We start from the raw sequence: 17,323 nt of genomic DNA on the forward strand, positions 1-17,323 counted from the left end.
GGAGTCCAAAAAAATAGGCAAAAACATACAACACCGAGGATTCCCCAGTGGTCACCCACCTGAGTACTAGTTCGGCACTCAATTGCTTATCTAGGGGAGAGCGGACGGGATCCCGAGCTTTCAGTTGGTTATGGTCGTATGTGATATTTCTGCGCAGGATCGGGGAATATGAGGTGGCTCTCAATGCCTGGCGAGGAGGGCTGCTGCTTTTGGTGTCAGTTCAATCAAGGTTGTGACAGACAATCCATTACACCAAAGACTGGCTTTCAAGTGATAGTTAGATTCTCGACCGTGTATCCTGGAATCTTGACTGTTGGTTCTTCAGGACATCTGGATCCGAGGCCTGCTGGCAGCCGCTTCTCACCTCTCTATATATGGAGTCCTGTGGTCATTTGTCATGATGGGCTTCATGCCCACCAGTGACTATACGAAAAGCGACCCCATTTGAGCCTCAGGTAGAGACGTTGAAAGTATGTCCGTGATATCATTACTCCTACAACCACCCCGCTCTCTACAAGCTAGCAAACAACTTCCCAAACCTCTCCCTCGCCTCCTTGACACAATCATTCGCATAAATCATCTTCTGCACGTCCGGACTAGCCCACTTGTCAGGCACCGACCCTGACTTTCCGTTCTCCTTGAATGCCTTGTCCCTCTCCTCCTTCGCCTTGCCCTCTCCCAAATGCAATACCCGTCCAGAGTGAGTCGCCAGATCCACCAGCGCGGTACAGTGCGGCTTCCGCAACAACTCATACACCTTCAACGTCTTGGTAATCGTCTCCCCATCGTGAATCTTCTCCGCCGGAATCTCGCTCACAACCTCGGCCAAGACCGCCCCGTCCTCAATGGCCATAGCCGCACCCTGACTGAGATGCGGAAGCGTGGCATGGCACGCGTCCCCAACAAGAGCAACCGACCCGTGAACCCAAGTAGGAAGAGGCTTGTGAATCCGCAGTTTCCACTCGCAGACTTCACCATCAGGTACGAGGTTAAGCATATCCTGCACCAGCGGGCAGAAAGTCTCAAACACCGACAGCATCTGCGATTTTGAGCCCTTGGTGGTATACGTCGCCGACGTGGCCGAGGCAAAGTTGGTATCCGGGTGAGCAGTCGAGATGTTGTAAATGTTGTGGTTAGAGACAGGATACGCAATAATATGCCTCCTCTCACCCACCCACCTCACCACAGTGTTGCTATCCAGCAACTTGATCAGCTCCGGAAAAGGGGCAAGCTGTTCCCTTGTGAGCATGATTCTATACGCAGCCTGGCCGGTGTCCTCCTCTTCCGTCTGCGTCAAGTTGTGCGACGCCCTGAGAAGGTGAGACCGGGTAGGGGATTTGATCCCATCCGCCGAAAGCAAAATATCGCATTCAACTGTGAACTCCTCTTCCTGAGCACGGGACCTGAAAATCAACGTTGGCTTGGGGGAGAAGGACGTGATGTTGACAAGGGATGTGCCAAAGTAGAATTTGATCGCCGGTTCCTTCAAGCAGCCGTTATACAGACTCCCCGCGAGGTTGGAGCGGTGACCGGTGAGATGAGGAAACCCATACTTCTCACGAATGTCAGGCATGGAGACGTGGGCGAGCTCTTCGTTTGTGCTGCCCTGTCTGATGCTGGTGGCTTGGACGTCGGTGGCTTCGGCTTCGATCTCGGGGGCTACTCCGAGGCGGTCGAGGACGCGCATGACGTTTGGTGGCATTTGGATTCCCGCGCCGACGAAGCCGAGGTTGGAGGCAGTTTCGTAGACGGAGATGTTTTTGAAGCCCTTTTTGGCGAAGGCGAGGGCGGTGCCTAAGCCTCCCATGCCTGAGAGGGTTGTTAGAGATCTGGGGGTGGGTCTGGAGGTTGTTTTGAGGGGGGACGTACCTGCGCCGATGACGACGATGCGCAGGTCATAGACGTCTGCGGCCGTGGAGTGAGGCATCTTGATGTTGTTTTGGTGACAATGCTATTCAGGGGTAGGTATCTTTGGACTGAAATAGGGGGCAGGTGTTTAGCGATTTGTCCAAGAGGTGATGTTGTGGGATGTCACTGTGTCAAGAGCTGAAGCAGTCAACAAGAACCACGAGAAAATAAATGATATTCAGCGGATATATAGCTCTCTACACGACCTGGGGGGCCATGCCTCGGCAGCTGGTCTGGTGGGCAATATCCATCACAGATTGGTGTGGACATTCGCGCTGTTGGATCAACAGCGGAACGGCAGTGGGGATGGCAAATGCATGTATATTTCTTACTCGCAGAATCACGGCATTCCGAACTCTTGAACTAAGCTTCTCTACCAGCTGCCAAAGGGTTCAGTTCAGATCGGAAGTGTGGGGTGAGTGAACTGCGGGCGTGCGGATGCGGGGAAAACTTGTCTCCAGTCGGCTGCGGAGAAATCTGGATCGGGTCGTGGATCTTCCCCAGAGAAGCTGAGGAAAATGGATTTGCCGGAGTCGCGGTTGAGACTTCGGAATTGCAGCGTGGAAACACAACCAGGCCGGTCCTGCCGGTTGCCTCTGGGATCGTGAGGTGCAGACTATGGCTTTGACCTGGGTCACACAGCTGACCGCCCAAACCGAGTGTTATAGCTACCGTAAATCCGTCGGCAATCTGCACAGAGATAAAGTTAGAATGAAATGGAGAAGTCTCTGATTCCTTTGCAATGGTTACTAGACTGGTCTTCCACACATATCGACAATATGGTAGAAATATATCGACCTGGAAATCGGAGCTTTTAAAACCCCCGCATTTTGTGCTCTAGTGCATGTGCCACAGCTTATCCCCCGCATTCCAGCGGCCAGCCATCGCCGTCATCGGCCTTGTCAGCGAATTTGATGAGAACGTTATCTGATGGAAGTGGGCTTACTGGGATGGTAGGTAACAATAGGGAGCACTTCTCTGCCAGTACATATATATACCAAACCAGGTAGCCGGGACTGCGGAGGTTGAGATGCCGCGAATGCATAAAGCACTACATCATCGCCCGTAATCGTATTTATGCCATGTTTTCATTTGAGGTTATGCTGGCCATTGTGCTGCCCGAGACGGGCCTCCCCCACCAAAGGCAGGCGTGTGTGGGTCTTTTCAGATGAATGACGACGGGCCGCCCAACCACGCGGGAAGGGAAATGCTTGAAACATGTTTCACGGGAAGAGAGAGGGACGATTTCCTGGGACAAAGCAATCAGTAGCTAAAAACAGATGGATTTACTATGGCAGCGATAGCTTAGCAGATCTGCTGGCAGATTTCAACAAAGGGAAAATGTGAAGCGCGCGTCTATCTCTTGAGTCACTTGCCCCATCGAACAACGATTCGAGGGCGCGCGCCACAGGTACAATCATGGTTGCTCTCCAGGAACAGAGTGGCACAGTTGCAGCAAAGAGTGGGAAGCGATCAACTGGACAGCAGCAGCCGCCGACGTCACTTGCAGTTCCTGAGACGCAGCCAATCACACCCTTGTATTGGCCAACATGCTCGAAGCGACCCAGCTGGCTAGCAGGGTTCCCATGGGGTTTCAAGCCGCCGTTGGGGGCCTCAAAAAGCTTCCAGGGCATCATTTCAACTCTGGAGCTCCTCTTATCTCAACATATCCATGAGTGCTGGCCGGCACGAGATCGACAAGAGCACCAAGCCGGGTCGACGGCCGTCCAGTTCCACCTAGTCATACCCCCGTACTTGTACACCGCAGTTCTGCTTTGGTTTTTATTATTGCTCAATCTTCGTCCTACTCAGCATACACACCGCTCCCGTCTACAACGCGCCTTGACGGGAACTTTAACACCACGCCGTGACAACCCCTTTTATGCACGGACTACGATAGTTGACCATCGCTCTCGCCGCGGCAGGTTCACGCTGCGGAGCTTCCACGATAACAATACGATCCATACATTCTTCTAGCCGCTCAACATGGCTACCCCTACCCCGGACGTCACCGACCCGGTGACGGAGACGTTATCGACGATAGCGTCGGTGTCCACGTCCCTCTTGGAAACGATATTGTCTTCGTCAACAGAGGCGCTATCGACAACATCAACGCAGGCTGCCACGACAACGAGCAGCAGCGCAGCCGAAGCGCCTACTGGGCCAACGGACGGGCGGCCAGGATCAGGACAGCAGGACCGTGGAATAAGTTTAGTGGCTTTTGTGACTGCATTGGCCGCTTCGTTGATTGTTTTCGGAGTGCAGATGGGCTTCTTTTTGCTATTACGGAACAAGCTGGTCAGAATCTTGTGCGTACCTCCATCATCTCCGCCTTCATATCCAACCCCTCTTCTTTCTGTTGCGTTTCTAAGGCGCTAACTGGGTACCGCGATGATAGCAAGCCGAAAACCTACCTGGTTCCCGAACGCGAAAGAACCGAACCACCACCCGCCAGCCATTTTGCACTCATTTATAAGCTCATGGCGTTCAGGGATCGCGAGATCATCAAGAAATGTGGACTCGACGCCTACTTCTTCCTACGATATCTACAGACTTTATTGATCATCTTTATTCCTATCGCTCTCGTCGTCATTCCGATCTTGGTACCTATCAACTTTGTTGGCGGACTCGGCAAATCGGTTGTTGAGGATTTGAAGGATGATGATGGCAACCCTATCAACAAGACTAATCTAGACCTGCCAACCGGATTAGACACGCTAGCCTGGGGCAACGTTCCCCCGGAAAAGCAACATCGGAGATGGGCTCACCTGATCCTCGCGCTTCTTGTCATTATCTGGGTCTGCGGTGTGTTCTTCTTCGAACTTCGCGTATACGTCAAGATCCGACAGGACTACTTGACCAGCGCCGAACACAGATTACGAGCCTCGGCGAATACGGTCCTTGTGAGCTCCATACCGGACAAGTGGCTCAGCGAGGAGGCCCTGAGAGGTCTATTTGATGTATTTCCGGGGGGCATTAGAAATGTCTGGTTGACGCGGGATTTCACACCACTCCTCGCCAAAATTCACAAACGCGATGCTATTCACAAGCAACTCGAGGCAGCCGAGAGCGACCTCATCCGGGAGGCGAAGCGCAGGCAGTTGAGACAGGCTAAGGAAGGCGGACTGAGGCAGCGCTTCACTTCTGAAGGCAGAGCAAATAAAGTTCAACGAGCACAACAAGCAAAGGCTCAGAACTTGGAGGCTCAACGGCGCGCTGAAGGCCCCGGAGGCTTGAGCGCCAACACTCCAAGAATCCCGCACAGTGTGCAAGAAGAGGTGGCGGAGGAAAAGAAGCCGGAGGGCGATCTCACTGATGTGCAGGAGGAGGGATCCGAGGATACCGAGGCCGATAATCAGCGCGGCAATCCTCTCACCAAAATTGGACGCGGCTTGGGTAAGGGCCTGGGCAAGGGCGCCGCGGTGGTCAGCGGGGCCGGACTTGGTATTCTCGGAGGAGCAAAGGCTGTTGGAAAAGGCATCGACAATGAGTTGGAAAGGTCTGGAGGGTTCACCGTGATCAGTCAACCCGAGGGGCGAGCTCCGTCTCCTGGTAACTCGCCTACCTCGGATGTTTCGTCCCCACGAAGAGCCCAGATTGCCGTCGACGAGGACGACAAGCCTAGAACGTCGTACGCCTCCGAGAGGCCACTTACCCAGTCCACCAGGCATCACCACACGACATCCAACGCCACCAACGAGACCGACTCAAGGCACGACGATTTTAACCCCAGAAGCTTTGGAAACACAACTCGAAAGGCTACCAACATGGACGAGATGATTGTGAATAAGAAGACGTATTGGTTCCAGTTTTGGAAGCCACCAACTGGCAGCTATGCATCCCCAATCCCCCAGGGGTACGAGGGTGGCGAGTACCCGTGGATCAAGACAGAGAAGAAGTCATTCTGGGAGAAATTCAAGAGCTCATTGCCTTGGGTCGAAGATGAATCCGATCCGGTGGAATACCCACCGGCTTATAACTACGACTACAGGACGCACCCAGAAGATGGTGCTGAGTGGACGAAGTGGCTCAAACCAAAGAACCGCCCACAACACCGTGTAGCGAATTTCGATTGGACCCCTGACTGGTTGCCTGGTCTGCCTTTCATCAACAAGAAAGTCGACACCATCTACTGGTGCAGAGAACAGCTGGCCCAACTCAACATGGAGATTGAGCAAGACCAGCAAAACCCCGAACGCTACCCTGTCATGAACTCGGCATTCATCCAGTTCAATCATCAAGTGGCTGCCCATATGGCTTGCCAGTCAGTAACTCACCACGTACCGAAACACATGGCCCCCCGTATGGTTGAGATATCGCCCGACGATGTCATCTGGGACAACATGGCCATAATGTGGTGGAGCGCATGGCTTCGAAGGGCGGTTGTGTTTCTTGTCGTGGCAGGCATGATTATCCTCTGGGCTATCCCCGTTGCCTGGACAGCCTCGCTGTCACAAATAGACGCGTTGCTCAAGCAATATCCATGGCTTAGCTTCATTAACAGCAGCGAGACACTCACGAACATCGTCAAGGCCGTGGCTGGTGTGTTACCCGCCATTGTGCTGGCCATCCTGCTGGCGCTTGTCCCTGTCGTCCTCGACCTTCTGGCGGAATTTCAAGGAGAGAAGACGGGATCCTTGAAGTCAGAAATGGTCCAGATCTATTATTTCGCCTTCCTCTTTACCCAAGTCTTCCTCGTTGTCTCTATTGCAGCAGGTACCTTCCAGGTCCTAGAGGAGCTGGGGAAAAGTCCGCAGGAAACGCCTAACATTCTAGCCCAGAACATTCCCAAAGCTGCTAACTACTTTTTCTCCTACATGATTCTCCAGGCTTTGTCCACGAGTTCGGGTACCTTGCTGCAGATCGGAACACTCGCCGTTTGGTATTTCTGGGCTCGGATCGTCGACAACACAGCGCGGGCAAAGTGGATTCGGAACACGCAGCTCCCGCACATCAACTGGGGCTCCTTCTTCCCCGTGTACACGAACTTCGCCTGCATCGCCCTCATCTACTCTATCGCCGCGCCCATCATTTCCATCTTCGCCATCATCACATTTGGTCTTCTATGGGTCGCTCACCGGTACAATATGTTGTACGTCACGCGCTTCAAGACCGACACCGGCGGTGTGCTTTATCCACGAGCAATCAATCAGACATTCACCGGGCTGTATGTCATGGAGCTTTGCCTCGTGGGTTTGTTCTTCTTGGCTCAGGATGAGAACAACAAGCCAGCCTGCATTCCTCAGGCTCTGATCATGGTTGTCACACTCTTTCTCACCGCGCTGTACCAATACATCCTTAATGCGTCGTTTGGTCCGCTGTTCCGGTACCTGCCCATCACCTTTGAAGACGAGGCTGTCCTCCGCGACGAAGCTTTCCGACGAGCACAGGAGCGCCGACTCGGCCTCTACGACGACGATGAAAATACCCATCTCAACGGCGTTAACGGCACCGGCGATGGCGAGGACATTGAGCTCGAGAAAATCGGCCACCACAAACGCTCCCACTCCCGAACGGGGACCGTCATGTCCAAGATGACCCACGCGGGACAGTGGGCTGCCAAGGGCGGAAAGCAGATTAGACGTGCTACTGGCAAGACTAACCAGGCGATCCGCACCGCGGCCGACTACCGCAAACAGAAGCGGCAAAAGGACCTCGAGGCTCAGCGCGCGATGGGTGATGCTTTGTACGGGGGTTATTGTGATGCTGTGGAGGACTTGACGGCGGAGGAGAGGGATGTTTTGGTACGCAAGGCGTTTCAGCATTCGGCGATGCGGGCGAGGAGGCCAATTGTGTGGATTCCGAGGGATGATTTGGGGGTGAGCGATGACGAGATTGGGAGGACGAATGAGTTTAGCCAGTATGTTTCGATTACGAACGAGGGGACGGCGCTGGATAGCGAGGTGAGGGTGGTGTATGGGAAGAATCCGCCGGACTTTTCGGATGTGGATTTGATTAACCTATGAGGAAAAGGGGTGAGGAGGATGAAGTTGATGATAATGGGATATATGATGGGGGCGGTAGAGACGGGGGGTTGTACAGATACTTGTGAAAGGGAAATACCCAGGTGTTGTTTTGTTTTGTTTTCTAATTGTGTTCTTTATTGCTTATTTTTTGGTTAGTAAGGAGGATGATATTGGATACAATTGGATGGAGAGGGAGAAAAGAAGAAGAAGAAGAAGAAAAGGAAGCATTAGACCATGCGTGGCATATCTGTAATGAAGCATACGGCATATCATCGTTTGTTTTTGTTGTAGATGTAGATGGGGTGAATAATGTTGGGGTATATATATCCTTGATCGCATTCTGGTTTTTGGGGCGCGTTTAGTGATTGAATGTTCAATTTACATACCATACATAATAGACAGCGCTTGCTTGTTCAGGCGAAGAAGAAAGTTATACCATGTCTCTGCTCTAAAGCTCGTGTGTCTGGCCGAGGTATTACTTGTTCCAATCTTCTCATCGAGTCAGGACGAAGAGATTCTTGTGAGGCTGGAATCAATTATCGTCGGTCAGTGATGGGAAAAAAGACTGAGGACATAATCCATGATACAAAATTACACTTTCATTCTTGATCTACAATACGAGTAATGCGACATAAACGCCACAACTAAAAGCCAGACAACCCATCATGAAAACATAAGGTTGAAAAGAAAAGCAAAACACCAAAGACTTTTAACCGAATCAAGAAAACCAAGCCAAACGCAATAATCTATCAAACGTATAGAAACGTATAGAAAACCATAGCTCATGCTGTCTAGTCGTATCACAATCTCAACATCTCACCTGTCATGGTTTCCCATGTCTAGGGTTAGGGTTCCAGTCTGGTTGAACCAGGGTGCTCCGAGCCGGGCAGGGTTTGGTCATTTGCTTCCTGTACCTAGCTTTTCCCTCTCTTAGCTTCCCCACGCGACCTTGTTGTATCGACCTCAGTTGCTAACATAACCATTTTTTCATCAACATTTACACCTTCAAATCTCCGCCTTTCTGACCTTCTCCCCTTTCTCCTGCAACCTCTTTCCATCCTGCTGCATCCTCTCGCCCATCTTTTCACCCGCCTTACCAACCTGATCCTTCAGGCCAACCACCTCCTCCATGATCCAGTTTCCCGCCTCTCCCACAACCCCATTCACCACCCCTTTGGCATCGTCCACAACTCCATTCACAACCTGCTTCGCGTCACCCACAACACCACCCACAACCTGCCTGCCCTGCTGCACCACCTCCCGTCCTTGATCCATAACCTCTCTTCCCTCCTGTCTCAGCTCCCGTCCCTTCTGCTTGCCGATCCCCACCGCCTCATAGGCAAGCTGCATCAAAGGGCCGAGAAGGATTGCTCCGAAAACGCAAAAGACAGCAGCACATACCTGCCAAATGCCGTACATCATGGATCCCGGGGCGAGGGAGATGAACTTGAGGAACTCCGTGACCTGGTAGAGATCCTCCTGGTGGGTGATGTAGTACTTCACATCATCCTGACCACTCTGACCCTGACTGCCGCTGGCGGTGCCACTCTGCTTCAACTTTTGCAGCTTATTGCTGCCATTGGCTCCAGCAGGGACGGTGATTGGGCTGGAGGGGGCAGACGCCTCTCCTGCGGCGACCTCGCTGAAGGAGGGCTTCTCCCCTTCTTGGATGAGATGGCGGGTCTCAGAGGCAGCGTCATAAAGTGTCTCGCCGTCGGTAGAGGCTTCACTGGGGGGATGATGGGGGAGGGGCTCGACGAGGAGGTTGGTAGCTGTACCGTTGACGGTGGGTTGTTGCTGGGAAGAGAAAGAGCGGGGCTCGAGGGAGAGGAGAGAGACGAGCTCTACCCGGCGGGCATTGTGGAAGGGGAGGAACCAGATGGAGAAGTCTTGGTTGAGGCGAACGTAAAGGGTGTTGGTCTTGTGGTCGAAGGTGACGGAGGTGATGGAGAGGGAGATGCGAGGGGAGAGGAGCTTGTACCTGTGACATACGAAGTTAGATCACAGTGGGATAAGGGTAAAGGGGAAGGGGGAAAGGGGAAGACGGACCATCGGTAGATGGCAATGATGAAAGCTCTGGAATCGAGGTTCGTGGTATTGGTGAAAGGAATCTGTTTATCTTTGAAAGAAGGCACCCGACAAAACGGGTGAGTAAAAGAAGCGCCCTTCGCAAAATATTTGAAAATCGTCCGTGCCTGCTCGTCCGCGTTGCCCTGGGTAAGGGAGCGGATCACGTTCTTGATATCGTTGACTGGGTGATCCATGATGTTCGTTGCTGCTTGATGTTCTTTAACTCTTGTTCTTGTTACAGTGGAAGTTGAAGTTGAGGAGAAAAATTGCACGGGGATGTCCAATTCAAATAGTAACCTAAACGTCATGCCAGAGCTCTTACGGACCATCAAGCGCTTTCACATGCCACTGATAGCTTGACGTTTGCGTGTGGAATGAACCACCTTCAAGCTCTCCTGGTGATGTCATTACCTCTCAAAGTGGGGTCCCGGAGATTTTCCAGCATGTGGGTAAGACACGGGAAGCGCTGGGAAACGGCTCTAACGCAGGGGTTGATCGCCGGCTCCGGTAAGCGCCAAGCCCGGGCTTTTTGCTGCCGAAGCTTTAATCTGGTGGTGATGCCATGGTTGACATTAGTTCCTGCGGTAGCTCTGGGCTTGGAGAAGAGGAAAAGCTTTGCTCTAATGACGAGGTAGCTACAAAAAAAACATTGGAAGCTGAGATAAATCCCTACCGAACCTCCCTTGCATGATCGAGATGCAAACATTTTGCTGTCAGAAACCCACAATCCACCCATCTTTTGAACCATCCAAAGTTCCTGCAGTCCGAAATATTCGTCAGTTCAACCCATCATCATCCAATGTCATTATATACCAACCATCATCATCATCGTCATGCCCACCCACCCACTACCTCCTATGACTACTCGATCTCCTCACCTCCACCACCCTAGCATCGCCCCCAGCAAACCTCTCCGGATCAACCTCCCTGTACCCACTACTCCTCCTTTCCTGACTCCGAATCCTACTCCTCTCCCTCCTCCTCCCCCCGCCTCTCACCGGTGAATGCTCCTCAATAACAACAACCTCATCCTCCACCGTCCCCGTATCATCATCACTAACTTCCACCACCCTCCTCACCCCTCCCCCTCCCCCCCTAGAATAACTCCTCCTCCTCTCCTCGAGAATCACACTCTCCATCCCACCCCCCGTCCGCTCCTCCACAATCACCGGTCCCCTAGACTGCTCCCTCGTCGTCCTCGTAATCTCAATATCCCTCGTCCTCCTCCTCTCCCCCCGCGAATGCGCCCGGTGGTGGTGCGACTTGCGTGTAACGACCGACGCCGTCCCCTCAGTTGTGGAGTCCATATTGCCAATGTTAATGCACGTGTAGACCAGGTAGAGAACCAAGCAAAACCCAGCGACAGAACCGAGGACGATGCCCGCGATGGCGCCGGGGGTGAGGGAGGTGTACAGTGCGCCGTAGGAGGCGGGGATCGTGTCGGTGGGAGTTTGTCGTGAGACGAGAAGGAGCAGCGATCGAGCGCGAAGGAGGAGTGAGGACGACGCATGGTATAGTGATGTTCGTGGTGGTGGTGGTGGTGGTGGTATTGGCGCCATTGCCGCGCTTTCTCTGTACAGCGCTGATGATATTCCGCTCGTTCGGTGGGTGGTATCTGAGTCGTTTGTCGCGACGAACACACGGTCGGTTATGTCGGCCGGCTCACAAGTCTCCTCAGGTCGCGCGCACAAGTCTTGAAGAAATTGCGGGGGTGGTGTCGCGTCCCAACTGGCAATGTCCTCGTCTGTGAAGAAAGAGCTGATGTATCGTCTGTTTCTTTCAAGCCAAAATCTCGGCGCAACTGGTCGATTTCTCGTGTGAGTTCTCGACGCGATTGACAGAAAATGAAAATCAAGGGTCCAGCGTCTACAGCACGCAAGCACCAACGTCAGCCTCGAAGCGCGCGACGTTCTCCAAGCTGATTGGATAAATGTAACTCCGTGTAAGCTGCCCAGCTTGATGGACTCTGGGATCGCGGTCAGAAAGTTGGCTATATCAGCTTCAATCGTTCTGGTGCCTAACTGACCCCCCTCGACAAACACGTCCAGGAGGATGTTATTTACAGAATTCCCGCTGCCTGTTGGTTTCATGAAGAAATGCGCCAGTCATCTCAAGTCCGGGTGGAACCTCAATTGCGGCGCAGACATCCCCGCCATTAACGGGAGGTTGGGGATTGGTCCACTTCCTGAGCCTTACAGAAATCTTGGCGATGGGATGGAAGGGCTCCCTTGTGGTGATCACTCTTATGAAGATGTCTCTACACTACACAACGCTTGCTTGCCATACCTATATATGCCTTCATCTTACACAAAGCCGCGGATACCTCTAATAGTGCCCATCTTCTTCTCCTTCTTTTCGGGCTTCTCTTCCTTCTTCTCCTTTTTGTCCTTCTTCGTATTTTGGACGCCGCCTGTAAACATGATAAGCATAGGCATGTCGAAACTTACAAGGCAAGGAAATATCAGTTACCTCTCCCGAAGTACCGCTCTGTTTGCGGGCTCGTCTTGCCCGACCCTGACGTTTCGTGTCGTCCGGGTGGCGTCGATGGGCGATTAGGGGGAAGTACTGAACCAAGGGAACTCGAAAGCGGCTCTAACGGTGGCGTGGCGTTATGCGACCCTTCAAATCCATCTGAATCTGCGAGTACACGAGGAGACCGAAGCCGACCCATGGCAGGACTCCCGGAACCTTGGTCGAGCCTACCATCAGCCACCCCCAACGTTGGCGTCGCGATTGGTCTCCCGCTCCGTTCCGTCTGCTCGCACTGCATGTTCAGCAGTGACGCCTTAAGTACTGTGTATTTTCTCGTGAGTGCCCCATACTGTTTTTGGAGATCAGTGTTCTTCGCTCGTGCCGCTGCCAGAGCACCTTCGTACGCCGCCACAATCTCTTTGGACGATGTCTGTTGCTTGATTTGGAGTGCTTTACCCAGTTCAGACTTCAGGCCATCGATTTCGGTCTGATAATGACGTCTTTGCTTCTCCAACTGCTCTTCCCGTGCCGCAAGTTCTTTGGATAGCAGCTCAGCTTTGGCCTCAGCAGCGGCTGCTTCCTGCACGGCTAGCTGCATCTTGACCTCTTTACCGTGGAACAGGTGCTCCGTAGCGGAAAGACGAGAAATTTCCGCCTTGAGCTTCTCAATCATGGCTGTGCTGATATCAACGGCCTCTAGGTTCTGCTCCGACTCCAACCTCTTCTTTTCCGCCTCGTCCACAATCCGCCGCAGACTTGCAATTTCGCCCCGCGCCTTTTCCAGCTGCTGTCTGAGTTCGGCCTCCTCCAAAACCCACTTCTTCTGTTCCTCGCGGAGAACCTTGAGCTTATTAGACAGAGAGTCTTCCCACTTCTTGGACATATTGCGACGGTTGTCGAACTCCTTTTTGTTCTGGGCTTCGCTCCTCTTCGCCTCGTCCAAACGCTGTTTCAAACTACGATTAGCCATTACGAGGTTCTGAGTCTCGGCCTCTGTCGCTGCCTCCCTGACTTGTTTCCGGCGCAGCTCTCCCATGTGCATCATGTGCTGCTGCTTGATGAACCTCTCATACTGAAGGTCATTGAGCAGAAGTAGACGTTCATGATGCAGCATAGCAGCTTGCTCAACCAAGTCCCCACTGGTTTGTCCTCCCTGCGGCGATGTGTGCGTGGTTGAGGGCAGGAACGGACTTTTTTCTCCCGCTTGTTCCTGCGGGCTCAGTATCAAAGATGGCACGCTGTCGCTGTTGAGAGACTGGTGGAGGCCTGATTTGATGACCTTGTTGGAATGTATCAAATCCTGAAGACGACTGTGGGACGCTGACGGAGCAAGTTGCGGTGGCAACGTCGGGCTATCACCACCGCCTCGACTTCTAGGTTCTGGTGTATTGTATCCAGAAAGTGTCGAATGACTTAATTGCGAGCCAGGTCGATCAAGCGCCAGCGACGGAAGTGCCATTGACTGGGATAAAGAGTCGACAACCGGGCTACCCAAGAGGGCAAACTCCCGGCTATCTAGTTCCTGGCCCTCGCTGAGTACGGAGGCCGGCACTCCTGGGAGTGATGTATCAGTTTGGATATTGACGGGCGACGGACCTGGCTCAATTTGCAACGCCGTACAGTCAGCTAGGACTTCGTCGGCTTCGCTCCTGATCCAGCGACTCAAATCCGTCTTTTCTGATTCGATGGTGAGATTGTAAAAGTTGGGATGCAAAAGATGCATTTTTCTAAACCGCTCTGACCTGTCTCGGATTTCCATCGCCTGAACATCGATATCCTCAAGATTGTTGGCATGTCGGAGATACCTTTGAGGCTTCCTGATGTAGTCTAGGAAGTTGATCGGGTACAAGCCATAGAGCAGGTTGAAATAGTTCTGGAGGTACTGTATGGTGCTTCCGTCAAAATCTGGATCCATTAGAACCTTCTCCCACGGCATCGTGGCCCATGGGCCGTCTTTTCCCTCGCCCATCTCGGTATTCTGTTGTGTAAACAGCGAGTCTCTGTCCCAGAACAGAAGCCTTGCGTAGATGTTGAAGAGTGTTGGGAGATATTGGACAAGAGCGCTGGGTATAAACGGCATGATCATGTTGAGCGAAAGAAGAGCAATCGTAACAGTGTTCGTAGACTCATCGCGCTGTAGCGATTGCAGGATACTCTGGAAGAGAGGTGTTTGTAGAATTTGATGCAGATGTGGTGGCCCGCATGTGACGAAATGTATCAATAGACTCAGCGTCGCATTGCGATCGTCTTTTCTGAGCACGAAGTCGTTCAAGACTGTCATGAAGCCCTTGGGGTCTCGCTTGCCAAAAGCCACCAGAGCATCCTTGATCATCCTCTCTTTGAGTTCGGCTGCTGGACCAAAGCTGGATTCAGACTGAACAATCTCCAGCCAGCGAGCCAGCAGGCGACTAACCAGCGGGAGCATCTGGCCCGAACTCCATGCCTCGGGGTCATCGTGCTCGTCCGTCGAGAGCAAATCAAGGGTATGTTCGAGTACCTCTCGGGCCAGTCCTCTTTCTGAGGCTACATGCTCGAGAACCGGATCCAGAAGCTTGTCCCACCATTTGAATATGCGAGAGGGTGTTCGAAGGACTGGACGCAGCTCTCGTAAAATGACAAGAAAAGCAGCATATCGCTCCGGACGATCCCGCACTATCTTTTCCCAGATAGTGGCCAGTTCATCGTTCAGCTTGTCTCCCGAGGTCTCTTCAGACTTCTCATGTTTATCGAGGTAGCTGGTGATGATAGTATTGACTTCTGAGGGCAACGGCAGACTGGGTGACTGGAGATAGGCCGTGAGGCCTTTGACGAGGTCCTTTGAAGATCTGTGCGGGGGATTAGCAACAGCTCCAGTTTATTCATACTCAGAGTAGCAAGCAAGGCCTACCCGGATGAAGTCATCCTGATCGACACTACGAATGGCGCATCGGGGGACTGGATGAAGTTGGAGAGCCCCGCTCGGGAGCGGAAGCGAGGCGAAGCTCAGGAGAGAAGTGACGTGCGCGGCACCGGGACCTTATGACCGCCTGACAGTGCGCCGTTCCAGAAAGGGCCGGACGTATGAGGGGTCCAGCGTAGTCCCCGGGAGACTGCTCGGGGTTTATGGGGTTATGGGGTTATGTGATACAACTGGATGTCTGGACGTACGAGGTCGATGGCGTTGCTCAGATGATTCGTCGTGGAAAAAAGGCTGCCAAGAGCTCGCTGCCCCCGGTTGCGCTAGAGTGATTGGCCCCACCTCGTGACCCGACTCCAGCTTGACTTGCATGGTCAGTGCTGGCTTTCCCTGTTCTTTCAGCGGCAGAACCCCTCGAACCCCGCATTTTAAAACGCCAAAGTGGAGCGCATCGACGGGAACTTTAGTGGGCTGCTGCCCGCCGCCGAATCGTCTGATGCATGGTGTGAGAAGAACCAGGCCCCTCTTTGGCGGGGCTGTCTTTGAGAGCTCTCTCGTGACTGATCCAATGCGGCCCTCCAATGACTGTCCCGACAGGCAAGCTCGAGGCACAAAACCCAGACTTCTCCCTGCTTGTTCACCCATTCCTCTGTTTTCTACCCATCTTCTTCATCACTTATTCCATCAATTGAGTCTCTCCATCTCCGGTTTGGTCTGTACACTCCCAGGCAAACCACCACTTACACCAACACCAAGCACACCACTGGTCTACAACCACCACTCACCCACCACCCCTCCGATCCCAATTCCAACAGTTGCCAAAGATGGCCCACAAGGAGTCCGCAGTGGCAGACGAGCCAATTGATGTGCTCTTTGCCCTGCACGACAAGTTCAACCTCATGGACTTCGCTGGTCCCCTCGAGGTCTTGACCACGGCCTTGCACGATCAATCTGATCCTGGTAAGTCATTGTGTCCTGTTCTGAGGCTAGGTTGGCACCACCACCGGCTTATTTCATACCCCGCGTTTTGGTTCCTTTGACAGCTGGAAGCTTCCCGGCTAACCGGACTCCGACCTACAGCTTCCAAGGCCTTCGAGGTCACCATTGCTGGTGGCACTCCTACAGTCATCTCCGAGCAGGGAGTCTCCGTCCAAACCCATATCAACTGGAAGGACGCTAAGGAGCGTCTTAATGACTTCGACGTCCTTGTCGTCATCGGCGGCGGCACCGATGCAGTTTTGAAGAGCAAGGGCGAGCCCCTTGATCTCATCACTGCCTACTCGGAGCTTCAGAAGAGCGATCCCACCCGCGAGCGGACACTCCTGTCTATTTGCACCGGTTCACTCTTCCTTGCCCAGCAGGGCATTCTTGCTGGCCTCTCTGCCACCACTCATCCCGACTATATTACCAAGCTCGAGATCTTGTGCAGCCAAGCTGCCACCCGCGACTTGGGCGAGCGCACCGACGTTGTCGATGACGCCCGCTACGTCGTGAACAACCTTCGGTTCGAACTCGGAGACGAGGACGAGAACCCCTACATCCGTCGAAAGTCGGATGCTGGCAGACGCCCCTCGAATGCCCGGTATGTTCCACTGACATGACTGTCTGACGAGTAGCATATACTGACTCACCATTGCAGAAAGGGATCCATTTCGTTCAAGGGCGCCACACGCAGAGAGTCCATTGCTCGGCGCGCATCCATGCGCCTAGGTGGTCTCCGAGTCATTACGAGTGGGGGAGTGGCCGCTGGCCTGGATGCAACTTTGTATCTGGTCAGCGTTATGGTGACTGAGGAGTCGGCCAACCAGGTCGCCCAGTTCATGCAGTTGACCTGGACCAAGGGTATTGTTGTCGACGGCCTTGATGTGTAAGTTTAGTAGTGTGATATTAGCGACATGGGTATTTGGCAAGGGAATCTGGCGTTTTTGATGAGATAACGAATGAAATGAAAACAATATTCACCTCTTCTAAGAATTGGAACCGCTCTCTATCCTGTGAAACGCCCAATGAA

At 53.1% G+C, this 17,323-nt stretch overlaps 6 protein-coding genes across 6 annotated transcripts; 2 read left to right on the plus strand and 4 right to left on the minus strand.

Moving 5' to 3' along the window:
• Positions 1–361: 361 nt before the first annotated feature.
• Positions 362–3,179, minus strand: QC761_603300 (uncharacterized protein). The gene is made up of 2 exons (XM_062880777.1): positions 1,870–3,179; positions 362–1,809 (listed from the first exon to the last, which is right to left on the minus strand). Exons 1-2 carry the CDS (start codon positions 1,925–1,927, stop codon positions 512–514), a joined length of 1,356 nt encoding a protein of 451 aa, XP_062729367.1. The 5' UTR covers positions 1,928–3,179; the 3' UTR covers positions 362–511.
• Positions 2,990–8,342, plus strand: QC761_603290 (uncharacterized protein). The gene is made up of 2 exons (XM_062880776.1): positions 2,990–4,217; positions 4,307–8,342. The coding sequence occupies exons 1-2, from the start codon at positions 3,895–3,897 to the stop codon at positions 7,872–7,874; spliced, it is 3,891 nt and encodes a 1,296-aa protein (XP_062729368.1). The 5' UTR covers positions 2,990–3,894; the 3' UTR covers positions 7,875–8,342.
• Positions 8,343–8,413: 71 nt separating this feature from the next.
• Positions 8,414–10,273, minus strand: QC761_603280 (uncharacterized protein; the record flags this gene model as incomplete). The annotated part of the gene is made up of 2 exons (XM_062880775.1): positions 8,414–9,855; positions 9,924–10,273. 2 exons carry the CDS (start codon positions 10,271–10,273, stop codon positions 8,880–8,882), a joined length of 1,326 nt encoding a protein of 441 aa, XP_062729369.1. The 3' UTR covers positions 8,414–8,879.
• Positions 10,274–10,792: 519 nt separating this feature from the next.
• QC761_603275 (uncharacterized protein) lies at positions 10,793–11,503 on the minus strand (the record flags this gene model as incomplete). Its single annotated transcript, XM_062880774.1, has 1 exon — positions 10,793–11,503. One exon carries the CDS (start codon positions 11,501–11,503, stop codon positions 10,793–10,795), a length of 711 nt encoding a protein of 236 aa, XP_062729370.1.
• Positions 11,504–12,247: 744 nt separating this feature from the next.
• QC761_603270 (uncharacterized protein) lies at positions 12,248–15,317 on the minus strand (the record flags this gene model as incomplete). The annotated part of the gene is made up of 3 exons (XM_062880773.1): positions 12,248–12,354; positions 12,414–15,241; positions 15,304–15,317. 3 exons carry the CDS (start codon positions 15,315–15,317, stop codon positions 12,248–12,250), a joined length of 2,949 nt encoding a protein of 982 aa, XP_062729371.1.
• A 486-nt stretch (positions 15,318–15,803) lies between these two features.
• QC761_603260 (uncharacterized protein) lies at positions 15,804–17,318 on the plus strand. The gene is made up of 3 exons (XM_062880772.1): positions 15,804–16,272; positions 16,393–16,894; positions 16,952–17,318. The coding sequence occupies exons 1-3, from the start codon at positions 16,137–16,139 to the stop codon at positions 17,181–17,183; spliced, it is 870 nt and encodes a 289-aa protein (XP_062729372.1). The 5' UTR covers positions 15,804–16,136; the 3' UTR covers positions 17,184–17,318.
• The last annotated feature ends 5 nt before the right edge of the window (positions 17,319–17,323 follow it).

Source organism: Podospora bellae-mahoneyi, chromosome 6, assembly GCF_035222275.1.
Source record: "Podospora bellae-mahoneyi strain CBS 112042 chromosome 6, whole genome shotgun sequence".
In the NCBI taxonomy this organism is placed as follows: Eukaryota; Fungi; Ascomycota; class Sordariomycetes; order Sordariales; family Podosporaceae; genus Podospora; species Podospora bellae-mahoneyi.

Bases quoted from the DNA above. Each gene is read 5' to 3' on its own strand.
- QC761_603290 (XM_062880776.1), top strand. From the start codon at position 3,895: ATGGCTACCCCTACCCCGGACGTCACCGACCCGGTGACGGAGACGTTA. The intron at 4,218-4,306 runs GTGCGTACCTCC...CCGCGATGATAG, and splicing joins AACAAGCTGGTCAGAATCTT to CAAGCCGAAAACCTACCTGG.
- QC761_603260 (XM_062880772.1), top strand. From the start codon at position 16,137: ATGGCCCACAAGGAGTCCGCAGTGGCAGACGAGCCAATTGATGTGCTC. The intron at 16,273-16,392 runs GTAAGTCATTGT...TCCGACCTACAG, and splicing joins GCACGATCAATCTGATCCTG to CTTCCAAGGCCTTCGAGGTC. The intron at 16,895-16,951 runs GTATGTTCCACT...TCACCATTGCAG, and splicing joins AGACGCCCCTCGAATGCCCG to AAAGGGATCCATTTCGTTCA.
- QC761_603300 (XM_062880777.1), bottom strand. From the start codon at position 1,927: ATGCCTCACTCCACGGCCGCAGACGTCTATGACCTGCGCATCGTCGTC. The intron at 1,810-1,869 runs GTACGTCCCCCC...CAACCCTCTCAG, and splicing joins CATCGTCGTCATCGGCGCAG to GCATGGGAGGCTTAGGCACC.